The 18,346-nt window shown below is 33.4% G+C and overlaps 2 protein-coding genes across 2 annotated transcripts; one reads left to right on the top strand and one right to left on the bottom strand.

Moving 5' to 3' along the window:
- Positions 1–2,040: 2,040 nt before the first annotated feature.
- On the bottom strand, positions 2,041–6,216 carry LOC111503484 (WD repeat-containing protein 18). Its single transcript, XM_023157789.2, has 3 exons — positions 5,853–6,216; positions 3,906–4,240; positions 2,041–2,875 (listed from the first exon to the last, which is right to left on the bottom strand). The coding sequence occupies exons 1-3, from the start codon at positions 6,080–6,082 to the stop codon at positions 2,196–2,198; spliced, it is 1,245 nt and encodes a 414-aa protein (XP_023013557.2). The 5' UTR covers positions 6,083–6,216; the 3' UTR covers positions 2,041–2,195.
- Positions 6,217–7,095: 879 nt separating this feature from the next.
- On the top strand, positions 7,096–13,681 carry LOC111503485 (zinc finger HIT domain-containing protein 2). The gene is made up of 5 exons (XM_023157790.2): positions 7,096–7,304; positions 7,356–7,763; positions 10,719–10,866; positions 13,036–13,245; positions 13,299–13,681. Exons 1-5 carry the CDS (start codon positions 7,255–7,257, stop codon positions 13,602–13,604), a joined length of 1,122 nt encoding a protein of 373 aa, XP_023013558.2. The 5' UTR covers positions 7,096–7,254; the 3' UTR covers positions 13,605–13,681.
- The last annotated feature ends 4,665 nt before the right edge of the window (positions 13,682–18,346 follow it).

Raw genomic sequence — 18,346 nt, 5'->3', positions numbered from 1 at the left:
AAAATATCTCGTAAATCTGATTCGCGCTTTTCAGGCTAAGCTGCAAGTTTTCCGGAACGATATTATCATAAGAAACTACAAGTATTTTCCAAACTTGAAAAAATATATCAACGATTTTGATATTCACGAGTATTATGTACCCTGATGTTACGTCATTTCATAAACTGAACTTCTCCCAATTCGATTGGTTGTAAATTGAAGAATTTAAAAAGGAGCTTATTTATTTTCCAATCTAGTTCAATATGGATTCAAAAATTTACTGAAACAAGGAAAGAGTTCCAAATAATCAGAAAGTCAAAATTATTTGTGGCACGTCTATGACCTCATTAAACATTCTTCAGAAAAAATGGCACGTTGATGGATAAAAGTTCGCCTACCCGACAGGCTTTCAAGGCCAAAGTCACGATTAAAAAGTACAAAATCTAGACTGTAGACCATGGTCAAATAGAACCTGAAGTATCAAACTTTCGTCTGCTACTGTAGCAGACATAAATGGGGCGTTGACTTTGACGACCAAGGTGTATATGTCCGTGAATGGACGAGTCAACATGTGCTACGTTTTCTTGGTGTGACAGAAGCCAACTAACAAAATAATTCACTCAGTTTCTCCTTGAGGAAGGCAATAAACCTGAATAACGTTCAACTATCTAACACAACCAAACGTCTAGTAATGTACTTGGATAAAACTTTATCTTGGGAGCCTCACATTGATTATGTGTGCTAAAATTTGATCAGGCTATATTTGCAGTACGCCAGGTTAAATAAGTGCCCTACTTAGATTGTATCATGACGTTATATTATTCTTCGGCCTATTCCCACATGGCTCAAAATATACTAATGTGTGGTACTTCCATAGGCGCAAGACCTGTGTTGTTTTTACAAAAAAAATAATCAGAATCATATTCGATATTGCATTGAATGATAGGTGGTATTTGGCAACAGTGTTAGTTTTGAAAGTAACAGTGCAATCTCAAAAAAATTTATTTCGCCTTATGGGTCCAGGCATATAGGAAATAACAAGAACTCAATGATGCAAAATGTCACAAGTAATAGATGACTATGGACGATATCAAAATAAAATAAATAATAAATAAATAAAATAAAGTTGAATTCAGACATGGATCCATGAGAGCGCAAGGGATCTTAGAGGTCAAAAATATTTGTTAGCAATTGATCCAGGCTTCACTGAAGATGGTCTGAAAATTGCAGAAAATGAAAGAAATGATCATAGCGCCAAAACATCCATTTTGTATCTTATATTAAATAACAATTGCTTAGACAAAAATATAGAGTGCAAAACTGCAAAAAAAGTGTATGAGATGCTCAAACAAATAGATACAAAATACGATACCTGGCGTGGATTGTCACTTCTTAGAGACTTTGTGAAAGTGAAAGAAAAGAAGGTCCAAGAATCCGTAAATGAATATTTGATGGGAAGAAGTGGATTGTATCACAAAGTGAAACATGCTGGATGTAGCAGAGAAAGAAAATCAAACAACAATACCCAGAGCAGCCTTTAGTGGCACAAACCAAACTCATTTCAATGAGTCTTGCTACCGATAAGGAAATTTGAATTGTTTTTGATACAAATGATGAAAACTATTGCAAAATATATAAAAACTGGAGGCTGAAAATCATTTAGTGAAATATGTACCGATTAACAAGAACCAGGATGGGTGTATTTATTTTTGATTTGTCAATTTTTACTAGTTCTGTACTTTTAATAAAATTCATTAGTTTTTCTTCTTGACTTCATCAGAACGACAATAGAAAAACTTATTGGAACTCTGTCATAACATAATAATAACCCTTTTTGCTAACTTAGTTAGTAACTCACGCATCGAAAGACAGCATTTTTGTCCTGGTGAAGAAAAAATATTTACAATAGATAGACAGGAGAGTTTAATTTAGGATTTGTAGTTATGATTATATTTTTACCTCATCAAGAGATAATTTCAAAAGTAGAGCATAAATGAGTTTCATACATGAAAGATGCACGAGTTCAATTTCATATGTCACAAAGTAATTCCAGAGAGAAAAAATATGTACCAGTATTTACTTCAACATCAATACATTTTTCTAACATATTAATATTATTCAATGAATTTTTCATTGGTTTAACTCATATTTTAAAACTTATGAAAGTCACAAAAAAAATTCTTCAGTCATTTTAAAAAATACACGTTCTTCACAGATCAAGTGTCCACATTTTTAAAACCATATTCTCTAGCTATTTTCATAGCAGCCTGGAACAACTGCATATTACTAATTCGTAAATCCCTATTTTCTCTCAACAAGTCGTTGCTGCTACAACTTGTTGATGAGGTTTCCTCATCGCTTAATACAATATCTTCAGTTTGAATTTTAGAAACTGTGAAGTTTCTTGATGAATCTATACTTCTTTCTAAATTTTTCAAAATTATTTGTGACTTGAGGGTTTCAGTCGAAAAATTCTTGAAAGCCATCACAAACTTGATGTTTGTGATAACACCTTTATGCTCAATTTTTTTTAGAATCTTTCCGCTCTTCATATCCCAAGTGATTACGAAATTATCTTCACTGCCAGAAGCTAAGACTGTTTGGGAAAGATTAACAGCCATGCACACTATCTTTTTCTGGTGACCCCTGAACAATACTCCTGATTTTTCATCGAAATGATATGACAGAGTTTTGGGTGGGTTGTTTAAATAAAATGCCTTGATATCTCCATGTTCTGTGCCTACAATCAACTGCAAACATGGATTGTCAAAAACTACACTAGTTAACTGATCTCCAAACACCAAGTTCAGCAGTAGTTCACCTTTTAGCAGACTGTAAATGAAACATGTTCCATCTTGTGATACAGTAGCAAATCGAGCCTTTCTGCCAAACTGACCTAAAAAGTAGATTATAATAAATTTAATTGGTTTCAGAACTGAAAGTTTTTTCTCGCTCAAGGCTCATGCTAGTTTTTGATGATTTTCAATCAGAAATATGTATTTTGTTCAAGTGATCACAAATTTGCATTTGGTCTATTTTTGGAGAGACAACCAAACAAATGTAAAAAAGTTGACTACTTCAAGAACCCACTTCCGGAAAGTTTTTTATTCTGTAAAATGATGCAATTTTTCATGATTGCATGCTTTGAATCTTTATCCACTTGCTATTTTCAATTTTTCCATGCAAAACATTCAATTTCTTTGAATTATATCTTTTGCAGCAAATTATATAATGTTATAAACACAATTATTAGTGAAACTTCATCAGTATGTTAGCAGAGTGTGTCAGTTGGCAGTGTTTAAAAATGAATTTAATGTCATCAAATTTATATTGCTATCAAAAAGATAAGGAATGCCACCTTATTTTCTGTTAATTAGAATGTGCTGTCCACATTTGATTTAATTTTTGTAGTTTGTGTAGAATTCAATTTAAAAGAATGATGAATTTACATGTATTCATTTGCAGAAATGAATAAACAAGTTCGTTTTTTTTTCTTTACTTTCACCTTTAGCAACATTGCTGACAAATAAAAGAACTTTCCATGTCATTTGAAACATAATTTTAAAAATGGATTATATTGATGAAATATAAATTTTTTATTCTGTGCAAACATTTTAAATAGGTGAAAGAAAGTATGCATGCAACACACGATCTTAAAAAGGTATTATGTTACAAGTTTTTTCATCAGAAATGGGTACATGGCATAGTCAATTTTTTGACAGTTTTGACTTTTCAGTGGCTGTATCTCCGAAAGTAGATTCATGATTGACAGAAAAAAATACGTAAATGTAATTACATTTTTTTTTGAAAACTAACATGAGCCGAAAAAAACGTATTTAAGTTTTGAATACATCCGAGCTGTGCAGACATTCACTTTTTTCTAAATAAAATTCAAAAGTCACTATTGCTACAATGTTTCAACTCACCAACATGTATATCTGTAATCGACATGGAGTGATCATTTTTCTCATAACAAGGCTCAGCTTGTCCAATATCTGACTGAGAGAGAAAGTTGTTGGTAATCCTTATCATTTCGCTAAAATTATAAGTGATCAGTGATCCATTATTCCCTCCTATCAATAAGAAATATCCATCACTTGAAAACTTTATGCAAGTTATTGACTGATAACTCCCTTCCTGAAGTGACAATAACTTTCCAGATGACATGTGCCAAACATATATTTTTCGTTGGATTCCAACTGCCAAATAGACACTGCGAGGACAAATATCCATGCAAGTTGCTGGTTCTGGTAAGATGAGCCTGCAAAATAACAGATTAATAAACATTACTTTTATTATAGAAACTGAATTTAAATTTGTTGACAGATGCTGCTACTCTAATTATTGAGTACCTGAGATACAGAATAAGCAGTCAGATTAAAAAATCACATTGGTATTTCACAGAGATCAATACATGGACTGCAACTCTTTTTTTCCAGTTTATTTTCTACTTCATTTGGAACAAAGGCATATCTCAATCAAAGAACATAATATAAAAAAGTAAGGTTGTACATGTGAAATACTAATGATATTAGATGATACTATCAAAATTCAACTATCGTTAGATGCTGTATAGTAACTTGGGTTGTAACGGAACTTGGCCTTCACCTATGCATGTTTTTGATTGAAGTTTAAATGAGTTTTGTTTGTGAATGAACATGCCAACCTGCACTGCAAAACTTTTGTGGAGTTTGATTAGTCAGTAATTTGTTATATTTATAAATTTTATTTGTAAATAAAATATAAGGTTGAACCAATATTTCTTTGAAATATTTTGCTTTTTTAAAATATATATAAAATATATATTAATATATAAATATAATATAATAAATAAATATAAATATATATATATATATATATATATATATATATATATATATATATATATATATATATATATATATATATATATATATTAAATCAAAAATGAAACAATTCGTGGACACAACACTCCAAAAAAGGGGGGCAAACCGTGGACACGTGTTTCTGGATATTGGCCTCATCAGCGCAGTGCAGCCAAGTGTAAAGATGGGCAACACTTGTTTGCCGAAAGCAGGAAACAACACATACACACGGAGTCAACAACAGAAGCCAACCTCACATTTGTGGTTCCAGTTAAAAGACCTACAATTCCCAGGCTACATCTAACATAACCACGTAGGCAGCTATAGCTACCTGTGTGACATCCGGGTCCAGGATATAAATTCAATTAGAGATTTTATTGAGTGTGCATGATACAAATCAAAAATGAAACAATTCGCGCGGAGTTGGCTTCTGATGAGGCCAGTAGCCAGAAACACGTGTCCGCGGTTTGCCCCCCTTTTTTGGAGTGTTGTGTCCGCGAATTGTTTCATTTTTTATTTGTATCATGCATACTCGATAAAATCTCTATTTGTATTTATATCCTGGACCCGGATGTCACACAGGTAGCTATAGCTGCCTACGTGGTTATGTTAGATGTAGCCTGGGAATTCTAGGTCTTCTAACTGGAACCACAAATGTGCGGTTGGCTTCTGTTGTTGACTCCGTGCGTATGTGTTGTTTCCTGCTTTCGGTAGACAGCTGTTTCAGCCTACCGGTGGCTCTTGAATTGAAATCAATATGACTGCATTAACCTTTCTAGATTTTTATTTATATATATATATATATATATATATATATATATATATATATATATATATATTATGATAAAGAAAGCAAAATTGGAAAACAAATACGTTTGTTTAGAGTTTTTTTTTTACTCAATGTCCAGTGAAACAGTGAACATAGTAAAATTTATGAAGCCTGATTTCAACAGCCCCACCAAAGTTAATAATATGTTTTCAACTCGTCATTCAATTTTTACGAATATGTTTTCAAAGAGATGATCTTACCTGATATTTTTAGCCAAGTCCTGACTATTCAAAGGCCAAACGTGCAAAAGCGGCTTTCCTTGTTCAGCAGTCAAAATATAATCTTGTCCTAATATACCCAAACACTTTGTATGTACTACACCTCCATTTCTGTAATATCTCTGAACATTCATGGTTTTGTAATCCCACAAACAAATGGAAAATTGTTGGGATGCTTCTGAGGAAGTTAACAAATACTCATTGGAAGTCATGTTATTTTATTTATTTATGTTATCTTTCTCTGGTCAAATATATTCAATTTATTTTTTGTGAATGCAAATGCAAATATGTGAAACGAGAACATAACCTTAACCTAAAACCTAACCTGCAACTTCCTTATTTCTTCTTCTCGGCCCGTGACTCTGAGAAATTTACGCATCTGTGACCAAGACCACGCAGTATAATACGAATAGAATAGTAAATTGAGTCTGAACGTTAAAATTTTTTGGTTTTCTTTATTTCTTTTTGGTAAAGATAGATACAATAGTCAAAACTATTTTATTTGCAATGTTAAATGAAACCTAGAAATAAAAAATAACCCAAAGACGGCATACCCCTGCAATTAGAGCACTCTCAATTTTCAGAAGAAACCAAAGACATGCTTTGGTCGGTAATCAAAGAGTTTCCTGACGTTTTCAAAGAAACGTTTCGCCAACCCTAGACCAAGGCCGTGGTGCATGAAAGAGCGACCCTTCCGGCAATCTAGATATGGAAAAACGATTTCGAGGCTTGGAAAGCAGTCGTCCATGATGAAATATCTAAACTGCTTGAAGCGGGTATAGTCGCTTGCAATACTTCACCCTACTGTTCGCCTGTAGTTTTGGTTCCCAAAAAATTTGAAAAACTATGGTTCTGTGTGGATTACCTACAAATAAACAATTTGATCATCACTGAAGCGACTTATTTGCCACCTATTCACGAAACAGTCCGGGAGATTGGCAGATCTCAGGAACGATTTTTGGCAGACCCCACTCGATGAAGAATGCAGGAAAGTTCATAGCGTTTTCCATTAATAAAACTAAAGGACATTCAGTACATATACATCCTCGATTTTCAGTATATATATATATATATATATATATATATATATATATATATATATATATATATATATATATATATATATATATATTCTCGAAATCGACATAGAAATATACTGAATTTGCCCTGGTTTTACAAAAGGAAAGTGCTACTACCCTTTCTGTAAGAATTCTGAATTCCACCAGGCGTCGCGGTCTTCCTTGTTTTGACAGTTTAGAGATTTGTTTTGAATTGTTTTATTATTATATCTTATTTTGGTTTATGTGATAATTCTGGAATTGATTCCTTTCCATGTTTTGAATCGCCACCAAAATATCTTGAAAATTATTGTGGCAATAACACTATGGCTACCGCAAAAATAGTCGAACTTGATGAAACTAATACATGCAAAATGTAAGTTTAGGATGGCATTTGATCATCATTTAATGCAAAAATGTTTTTTAGCTGTGATAATGCTTTGGCAAAATATTCATGTCCTAAGTGTAACCTTTTGTATTGCTCTTTGAATTGTTACCAGTCCAATTCTCACTTGGAATGCAGTGAAAGTTTTTATAAAGATAATATTCTAACTGAACTCTCTCTGGATAAGAACGATGTAGAATCTCAGAAAAAAATGCTGGAAATACTTGAAGGAACCCACCGAAATAACCAAATAGCATTTAGTGAGGATGGTGATTCTGAAGAAGATTATCCAAATCTTAATTTCGAAGATATTCCAAATCTTGATTCTGATGACGATGAAATATATTTAGACATTGGGGATAGATTGGCTGGTGTTGATCTTGATGATGCTGAACAAGTTTGGGTTAAATTAACTGAAGATGAAAAACAGGAATTTGTTTCTTTCTTAAAGTAATAATTGAATATTTAAGTATAATCATTAAGAGCTGTATAATATGTATAATTCTACCATTTCGAACAAATTCTAAAAAATTCAAATTTACTATAGCAAAGGTGTTTTATCAACAAAATATATTGAGGGATCACAAACCTACAAAGGCATTGGATTCTCACAGACAAAGTATGATGTGTTGTTTTCTCGGGTTTCGCTCTGTGTTCTATAAATTTTCTCCTCACAAGGATTATTCTCACAATATTTCGGCAAAGTCTCATTTGCCATCTTCTGGTGACGTTTGGTGTTTTTCAACTAAACTAGAGTCTAGTTTCAACTAGAAACATGAGCGTAATCCTTATGAGGATAAAATACCCAGAATACAGAGCGAAGCCCGAGTTTGAAGTCTGAATTTAATGATATTCTAAGATTGAAGTCGAAATTTAATGATAATAATTTTGATAAAATCTGATTTCAATCTCAGAATTTTTGTTAAGTTAGGACTTTGAATTTGGAATTTTACTGATTTCTGTATATTATTCTGTTTGATAGCAAATCGCACATCCAGAAGGGAAAAGGGACAACTCGTAATAGTGATGTTTTCAGGAAATCCCAGTTAAAAATTTATACTAAAAAAGTATAAAACTTAAATCAGGATTAACTGAAAACATTACTTTTTTGAGTTGTGCCTTTTCCATTCTGGATGTGCAAAATATACACACATTTTTCTTGGGAGTATTTAGTTTAATACTTATCCAAAAGTTTTTCAGACAATTAACATTGGAGAATTTTAATAATTTTATGTCAACTCTTGTCATAAATGGAAAGAAATATGTAAAAGATGATATATAATTGAGGTATTTCTTAAATTTTGAAATAGCTTTTGGTATGGTTATTAATGAACTTTCATGGAAATTATCTTGAATGTTGACTAAAATCAACACAAGTTTCTATGTCGGGTAAAAATTGTTTTGGCATTCTACGAAGAAGTGCCTTAGGGCCAATGTATTTTTTATTTTTTCATAAATGGCCCTGTTACTATAAATTTACTCGAAGGTAATACCTTGTTGTTATGGACATTTTTGAAATAATTTTTGTTTGCCCAAAAATGAACAGTTTTTTTTTATATAACTCAATAGATTTGTATTGTTCAGTGTTGCACAACATTTTCATATATTCAAATTTTTGTAGGTATGAGCTATTAAAAATGATAGTCATTTAGCAATAAAATTTCTTGTTCGTGTTTAGCCAACACCCTAATGAAATGAGCATTCTTTTTATAGGAAATGTCAAATCGCCTAGAAAAATTTCAAATTTATATTATTTTTTTTAATAACGCCATCATTTTTTATTCATGTGATAGACATCATGCATTTAAAAACAAATTAGTTTATCTCCCAAATTCATACAATTATTTTATAATTTTTTTAATTTATTTATACATGGGCAGGCCCACTTCAACTACGAATATTAGTCTTATATAGTAGTTAATGCAATGTAGTGGATTGAAAGTAAATTATAAGAATAATAGTTACAAAACAGTAAGATAAAATATTGATCAATTAAGAAAAAATTCACAAGATATAACAATATGAACTAATCTAATTCTTCCAGGCAAGTAACACTCAACACAATACAATAGCCCAAGCTGAAAATGTTGAATGGCTAGGTCAAGGATATGGTTTTTTAAGCGGGAAACTGATATTTTGAAGGTTGTGTATACCAGTTAGATAGGCAGATATCATTTTGGAGAATCAATGTATCGGCCTCACTTTTAATTACCTTAAAACTTTTCAAATCGTCAGCAAAAAGGAAAACTTCACTTTCATGGAAGCAGCGATATAGATCATTGATGAAAAGGTTAAACTTGAGTGGTCCCAAGTGTGATCCTTGGGGAACACTCGATGTAACTGCGATGGTATGAAAATAGTAATGATTAACCCAAGCAGTTTGCCCTTTTACCTGTAATATAGCTCTTGAACCACTGCAATACTAGGCCATCAGCTCCATATTAACAAATTTTATGAATCAATAGCCCATGACTAACTTTGTCAAAAGCTTTGGAAAAATAAGTGTACATGGAGTCAACTTGTGAACCCTTTTCCATTGCATCAGACAAAAAGTCAACGTATGTAATCAGATCCATTTCTGCTGACTTTTTGGATGTAAACCCGAATTGTGGGGTCCCTTTTATTGGGGAGCAGTCGTAGGTAAGGAAGTCAGAAATAATGCTCTCAAAAACTTTAGGGATTACGCTAAGAATAGAAATGGGACGATAATTACTCACGTCAGTAGTTTATTCAACTCACGGGAATGCCAGCATGGAAATCTCTTCTAACAAATTTTTTTGCGGAACAAAGCGATCAATGATGGAATAAAGAATGTCATAAAATATAGAAACCATATCAGAAGGCTCTTTTCTGTGTAGTGCACTATCCCAATTGATTGCTTCGAGAGACAAACGTATTGCTGCATAGTCAGCGAGAAGGAAGTCAAAGTAATACTCTTCACTAGATGAATATTCATTTGCGATTTGGATGGGCAAAGATGAGATCAGGGATAACTCCTGTATCGTTGATTATTTTATTGTTCTGGAAAAGATGATGAAAGCACAGATGTTGGATATCGTTTCGATACAATCGATCTCAGATTGGGTAGCTGGAGGCAGAGACAAAGCAACGGAGCAGTAATCACCTACATCCCATTATGCTGAAGAAAGATTGAAAGCACCAAATAGGGAAAGGTTTGCACTAGCATATTGCTCACTTATGGAGATTAGCTGACCAAAGTAAGATTGATATAAAGTATAAAGATTTGGATGGGAAATACACACACAAAATAAACAGAATTTACTATTTTGCTCTAGTTGGTTTCTGATCCCTACCATATATTTAAAAAAGTACATGCCAATCCCATTCTCATTTTTTCTCTATAAATTTTATATATCCAACTAATTTGAAACAACTCACTTTCAGGTCGGAGGATGTTACAAAATTAATACCACCTTGGCAACCATGGTGGCTATACTACGCCGACACTAAAGTTGAAGATATGTCCCTGAAAGAGACTTATAAAAATAAATGTCCTGTAATTTGTGATATAAAAAGTTTTTCACAAATGAAGGTAACTTACGGAATTACAGTATAATTTTTATATATGTATTGAATTTAAGTTATTGAAAAAATATCCATTCAAAAAAGTAGAAATCAACTAGGTACTAACTGAATTTATGCCAAGATATTTAGATATATTTGCCAATCTCAAGATATTACATATAGATTCTTCTAATACTTGATTGGTATGATAGATTTACCTAAGTCTTCAACATTGTCATTTCTTGATAGCCTCAAGTCATTCAGAGCGGAATGTGCAGCTCTAAAATCGTACCTCATTGAGGTTGTTGGTTATTTAGAGTGCAAGATTTTCACCTTTATGCTCGCAGCTATCTTCCTATAGTAAGGCATATTGTTGCTTCTCCTGGTTCAGCTTCTTTGGTGCAAGGTAGGTTCATTACGCATTTTGCTCTTGAGGAGGCGATAAGTCGTTTCCTGACTGCACCAACTAGCAACCTACGTTTGTTCAAGAGTTGGAGAACTGAGAAGCATATTGCAGGAAGGAAAGATGGGGTTGTTAGATCAACCCCCATTTCCTATGTTAATTCAACTCGAAAGCTGAGAACTGTCTTAATCTTTTGTTACAAACAAGGGATTGTTTAGGCGAAGTCCATCTGTAGACTCAGGTTCAGGATTTTGGTAACTAATGGTCTATACAGAGTATCACAAGTAGCTAGAGAAGGAAAGTCCATCACGACAGCAAGCAGGACCCCGTAATAAGGTGACAAAGCTTTTTACGACAAGAAGGCGCCTGATATCTCAAAGGTCCTTTTTTCAGCTCAAACAATAGTTCAGCACCTGTTTGAAGTGTTTCCAAACATTGTGCAGAATATCGGGTGTTATTTGCTGGCTTTCATTAGTGATGCGATTCAAGTGGGGGTTGCATATATTTTCGATTTCAGGTGTCCCCACAAAAATAAATCAGGAGAAGATGCATTTGGTGATCTCGTGGATCATTTGATCGCATCCCTCCCAATCCATTTACCAGGAAACGTTTCATCCAAAAATTGCCATACAGGTAATGCTAACGATCAAAAGCTGATATTGCTGAAGTGATTTATGTTTCTATATTTTCGATCTGCTCTAACAAGTATGGTTATCTTCATTTAAATTTCCTGGTGAGAAAAATTGTCCAAAAGTCTTTCTTTATGTCTAACAACATCAAAGTAAATATTTAAGATTGGGTCAGACCAGTAACGAGAATTATGTTGATTGACAGTACCATTGAAAAAAATTTACATTCGTCAGGAGTAAACAATAAAAAGGTGTTATTTTTTATTTTCGCATACAAAGCCTTAGACTATATTATTTCAAAAGAAATAAGGGATTTTCACATTTCCACTTGTTACATTTAAAGTGAGGTTTGAATTAATTATAGGTCTTTACAAATACAGAAATTCGTATAGCTGAAATCCATGGTGTACAAATTAGAAAATGTGATGAAGAAAATATATCAAAAGTTGTAACCAAGATAATCCTTGGCCTAATGAAAACTATTCTTTTTTTTTGCAGTTTTGTTGTGTTCAAAACTATCCAACTAAGCTTTTCCGTTATTAGACTACTATAACATTTTGGATTGTTTCAGTCAATTATGAACTACTCGATAATTCTGAAGATGGGTGTGATAATTTTTCATGAGAAGATTTATGAGTTATTTTTACAATATAATGGACATATCAAAATGCTTGCAATCCCATAATTTTCAAAATTTTACTTTTGAGAAAACTTTCTTATATATTAATTTAAAATAAAATACCTCAACCTAAGGTTTAGGGATTTTATAAAAAACCATGGATTCACACAAAATTCAATGCATAGATACCTAAGATAGTTTACTGGTAGAGTAAGTCGAGACTAGTAAAAGTATTTCCTGTGTAGCAATTATTTGAAAGTCATGAACATAAGACAATTTATAACTCTTCAGGTTTCTTGTCATTAAGTATCACTACATAAGAACTCACATCTAGACATGCATGTATAGTTGAATGTAAACGATAGCTCAACATAAAATCCACACATATAACTTAAATAATAATTGATGAAGCATTATTGATTTGTAAAATATTATGTTTCGAAGTTTAATTAATTAACCAATGATTTTATTTGACTTTTTACCTGATTTATTCAACTATTACACTTTCTAATGGAATTTGTTGTAAATACACTTGGTTGTTTTCAGACAAAGATCCCTGCTGATTGCGTTAAATATAACCTCATAAACATAATAGCAGCTTACGCTTTCACAGCAAGGTACTTCAATGGTGAACATTTTGATTTCTCGAAGGAGGCTGTGAGTTGCATGGTAAACATTTCCCTAACTTTAAAATCTTCGCAAAACTTTGAGGACTTTGAAACAGCTGTGAAGTCGGTAGAACAAGAATGTATAAATGTAAGTAAGATCTAGTGTTTTTCTTTGCATTCCTTACAAAATACAATTTACAGAGTGACTGGATTGTAAGCGATTCTGAAAACATATTAACTATGCGTGACGACTTGGAAAAAATCATCAATGGACCAAAGAAGTCAGATTCCAAATATTATCTCCTTTGTGCCCTATCAGACATTCTTCACTTATTGGAGAAAGCTGTAAAACCTACGGAGGCAAGTAACTCCAAAGTTTTCACCAAACAGTTCCCCAATGATCATTTCCCTGATGTTAAATTGGAAGATGCAAAAAGTATTAAGAGTCACTCAAAAAAAATTGAATATTTCTTGTCATATGCAAAGGACTGTTTTACATTTCCCTAGACCGATGTTTCATATTTCAACACATTTGAACTTTTGTGTTTTTGTACATCTTCAATAAATGATATATATTTCGCAAACATTTATTTCAACCATTTGTCGAAGAATTTCTCTTCTTTCCTGAAACAATTACGGGTTCTCTGAAAGATATTCATTCATATAATAGGCAAACAAAATGTAACAAAGGCATACTGAACCCCAGGTTTGGATAACACCTAAGCGCATATCTAGTTAGGAACTACCATGGAGGATGAACAAACAGGTATTAAGTTATAAACCTAGTGGAAAACTGATATAACTTCATAGGACTTCTTGGTCCGAGTACTTTTGAGTTTGTTACTAAACGGACTCTGTGGCTTGTTACCAAATGCTGGTAGTTGAAAATATTCTTGTCTGATAGAAGCTCAATTGGACTCGACTCGACACATTTTCAGCGAGCTGATTTTTGAGAGGATGTGTCACAGGCGACAAACAAAGCTCTGTGAAAGTAGCTAAAAGGAACAATGAAAAATAAAATATGTTACTCAGTTACTCCTTAGTTATCCAACCAGAAGTAATTGAAAACGATTATTTTCTTTTCTACAGCATAAAAGTCACTGGTGTTATTTTTGTCTAGCAAGGTTATAAAAGCTGATGCTAAATATAATAGAACATTTATCATCCAGCTACACGTTAACCCTAGTAGACTCGTGCAAAATATAATTTAACTTATCTTCACCGGTCAGCAAAAACCCTTTCTACACACCAGACTCAAATGACAGTTTTGATCATCGCCTAATGATGTGTTGGGTTTTGTGGGAAAAATTATTTTATTGAATTTGTTCTTGCCGGATGTTCTAATTCTGCATTTTTTTAAGGACAAAATACAAGCACTACAGGAAAATCCTTAAGGCGCTCTTATAGCGGTGTCTGTGGAAAGTAGTGATTCACATTGGATTCAAATTGCTGGAAATTAAATCCATTTGGAAAAAAGTTCTGAGGAAGTTTATTTCACATAAACGCCGTTCTCCAAATGAAAGAGTTCTTAAACAGTGAAGTTCAAGGTGTACTGAGTTGAACCTCAACACGACGAGCAGCCACAGTCCGTCGCGTATTTCTGATATGTAATCATGAATCAAATGTGCCAAGTCACTTGAACACTTCCCGTGAAAGTATCTATAGAAGAGAGACAAATCTCCAACCTTTCTTCAATGTTCCAGACTATCAAGGTTGCAAGTGATGTTACCGTCTGCAATCAGGCGGATGGTTCTTCCCTGGATGAAATCCAACGGTTTCAGGGTATGTTTGGGGACAGAGCTCCATACATGAGAACAATACTCCAAAGAAGGTCTGATCTGAGCTTCATAAAGCATCAAAAGTTGTGAGTTGTGTACATTTTTTTGGTTCGGAACAGTGTTCCAAGCTTTTGAGAAGCAGCATTTGCAATTCCAGCGACGTGGTTGTGCCAAGACATATTGGTGTCCATTTTAACCCCCCAACAAACTTATCGAAGCAGAAAGCGGAATTATCTGACCTGCCTGGTTCGGAGCCATTTATCTTCTTAGAGAAAATCGATGCATGGGTTTTTGTGGCATTGAATTGAACCTGGTTACTTGCACCCCAATTCGAAATCACTTCTAGATCCTCATTAAGATATGCACCCTCCTGCTGCCGGTGAAGATGTGCCTCCATAGCCGATGTCCTGGAATCCAAATGAAATGACGGGACAAGTGTGCTGTCGTCAGCAAAGCAATATATTGGATTCTTGGTTTTTTCCAATAAATCGGTGATATACAATAAAAAGAGGGTTGGAGACGATATGGATCCCTGGGAAACACCAACGTTGATGGTGAAAGCATTTGAGAGATATCCATCGAGGCCACTTGCAGGGAACGTTCTTTCAGGAAGCTGAAGAGCCATAGACAAAAATGATTCGACAAGCCATAGCATCGAAGTTTGGCCAGCAAACCCTCATGCAACACACGGTAAAAGGCCTTAAAAATATCAAGCGCAACAGCTCTTGACTCTCCATGTTTCTCGATTGCTTCATTCCAAATATGAGTGGCATACGATAGAAGGTCGCTTGATGATCTTTGTTTCCGAAAGCCATATTAATGATCGCTCAAGATGTTGAGGCCTTTCAGTACCTACACATGCACACTGCTCTGGCATTTAAGTAAATTGTTTTATCTTTTCATTCACCCATTTGTGTTTTTATTTTCAGCTGTTTTAATCACATTCGAATGTTTTACTGTTACCTATTGTTTTCATTTTTATTCCAGACGTACTCTTTTAAACAATGTGAATAAAATCAGCACTTTGAAATCTTCAAGTTTCAGTGATAATCATGGTTTCTCACAGGGAAGCTTTTGCAAGGATCTTTTTATTTGCAATTTTATGACTATAAAATATATTGATACTATATAACTGAACAGCAGTTTACTGTTATCGTTAGGCATTTATAGGTACAGTAGAATGGGCCAGGAATAGTTATTTGTGTCTCCCCACACCTGATACTTTAGGAAAAAGTATATTTGACTTGCCGTGAAACTATTTATGTGCTTGATTAGAGTTATATCAAAACCAGTTGGCTATAACATTTCTATATGAAGCTCTGTACAATAAAATAGATAATTTTGAGTTCTTCGACAACGATCATGAAGAGAATCATATACCAACCAGGAGAATTTGAGAAATTACAGAGTGTATAAACAAGATTTCAACAACGCCAATCATCTTATGGAAAACATTCACAATTTCACACAAAATCCGGAAATTCTACACATTTAATCAAAAAGTCTGAAATTAAATATATTGGAATCTATAGACATAAAAAACATCTTGCTAACAAAAACAACATTGTTCTGAATGATCAGATAGATATTTATAATTCTCCAATTATCAATAATGTTATTAGTAACTAAAAATATAGATGAAAAATTGAAAATACTCAATTAATCTATGCTAACAGTAATTGATCGTCATGCCCCAATGCGGTTAGTAAAGTTAACAAAAGCACCTTCTCCATGGTTGAACGATAATCTCAGAAAATTAATGAACCTCAGAGACAAAGCCAAACTGAAATACAAGCAAACTAAATCAGAGGATAATTTTCGTCATTATAAAAATCTCTGAAACATCACCAACACTTTTATAAATCATGAAAAAAAAGTTTATTTCAACCGTGTTTGTGCCAATAAAGACCAGAAGCAACTATGGAAAGAGCTGAGAAACCTGAATGTTACAAGCAGAAAACCTTACGTTGCAATCCCAGAAAATTTGAATAACGCCAATCAGATCAACTCCCATTTTGTAAACAGTGTCCCAAATTTCAATAATGACAACGAAGAACTTATTGAGTTTTATAATAACAACTTATCCCCGAATCTGGACGGAAATAATTTCGAATTTCACCTTGTATCTGAAGAAGACGTTGTAGATGCAGTAAATTGCTTGAAAACTAATGCAACTGGAGTAGATGGTATTAATATGACAATGATAAATATATGCTTTCCGATAATAAAAAATGGTTTATTACATATAGTCAATAGCTGTATTCTTGAAGATTTTTTCCCAATTAAATTGCGTATGTTATACCTGTCCCCAAAACAGCTGATATTTTAGATTACAAAGACCTCCGACCCATAAGTATTCTACTCACCATGTCTAAGTTATTGGAACGCATTTTGAACAAACAAATCAGGGAATATATAAGTAACTTTAATCAAATGCCTCTCTTTCAGTCGGGTTTTAGACCTCTACATAGCTGTACAACAACTTTGCTTAAAATAACGGATGACACATTGGCAGCAACAGATACAGGAGACATCTCATTATTGATATTACTGGACTACAGTAAAGCATTCGACTCATTGAATCCAGAAATACTTATATCTATGCTCAATTACATTGGATTCTCTAAAACAGCCGTTAAGATGATGCAAGAATACTTCACAAATACTTTATCAAATGGTGAAACTCGAAGGCGAACTATCTGAATCGGTGCTATTAATGCGCGGTGTTCTGCAAGGATCTATACTTGCGTCCTTGCTTTTTAGTTTATATACCTCCAATATACTGACTAAGATAAATCTCGGTAAGTATAATGCTTACGCTGATGATACACAACTTTATGTTTCGTTTAAACCAGGATTGCTGAATGAAGTTGTTGCTGACATCAATAGGTACCTACTGAACTTCAAAACATTTATGATTCTTCTATATGAAACATGAACTTTAACTCAACGCAGGTTATTATGTTTGGTCCCAAGTTATTATGCCAAAGATATTTACCTCAAATAAATATCTCTCTGAATGGTATAACCCTAAATATAGTACCGGAGGTAACATATCTTGGCTTGATATTGGATAATAATTTCAAGTTCAAAAAGCAAGTCTCATATATCCAGAGAGCTTACGCGAACATAAGATTATTTTATCCTCACCGAGCATACCTAAAAAATCAATTTATGCCAGACTCTTATCCTTTCACAGTTCACCTACTGTTCACCTATATATTATCCCTGTTTGGATAGTCTAGATTTATTCAGGATACAAATAGTCCAAAATTCCTGTTTACGCTACATCTATGGCATCCGTAAGTTCCAGCATATCTCTCATAAGCTTCCTCAGTCGCAATGGCTGTCAATGAATAATCGTTTCTTATTGCAATCTCTAACCCTATTTCACAATATAATCATGAACAAATCACCGCAGTATCTTTATGATAAAGTTCGATTTCGTGAAAATGAACATAAAGTGAATAT

The sequence above is a fragment of the Leptinotarsa decemlineata genome, unplaced genomic scaffold (genome assembly GCF_025532065.1).
Source record: "Leptinotarsa decemlineata unplaced genomic scaffold, Ldec_3_MD MMD2_tig00026354_RagTag_RagTag, whole genome shotgun sequence".
NCBI classification, from domain to species: Eukaryota; Metazoa; Arthropoda; class Insecta; order Coleoptera; family Chrysomelidae; genus Leptinotarsa; species Leptinotarsa decemlineata.
This window is presented reverse-complemented; position numbering and strand designations above follow the sequence as displayed.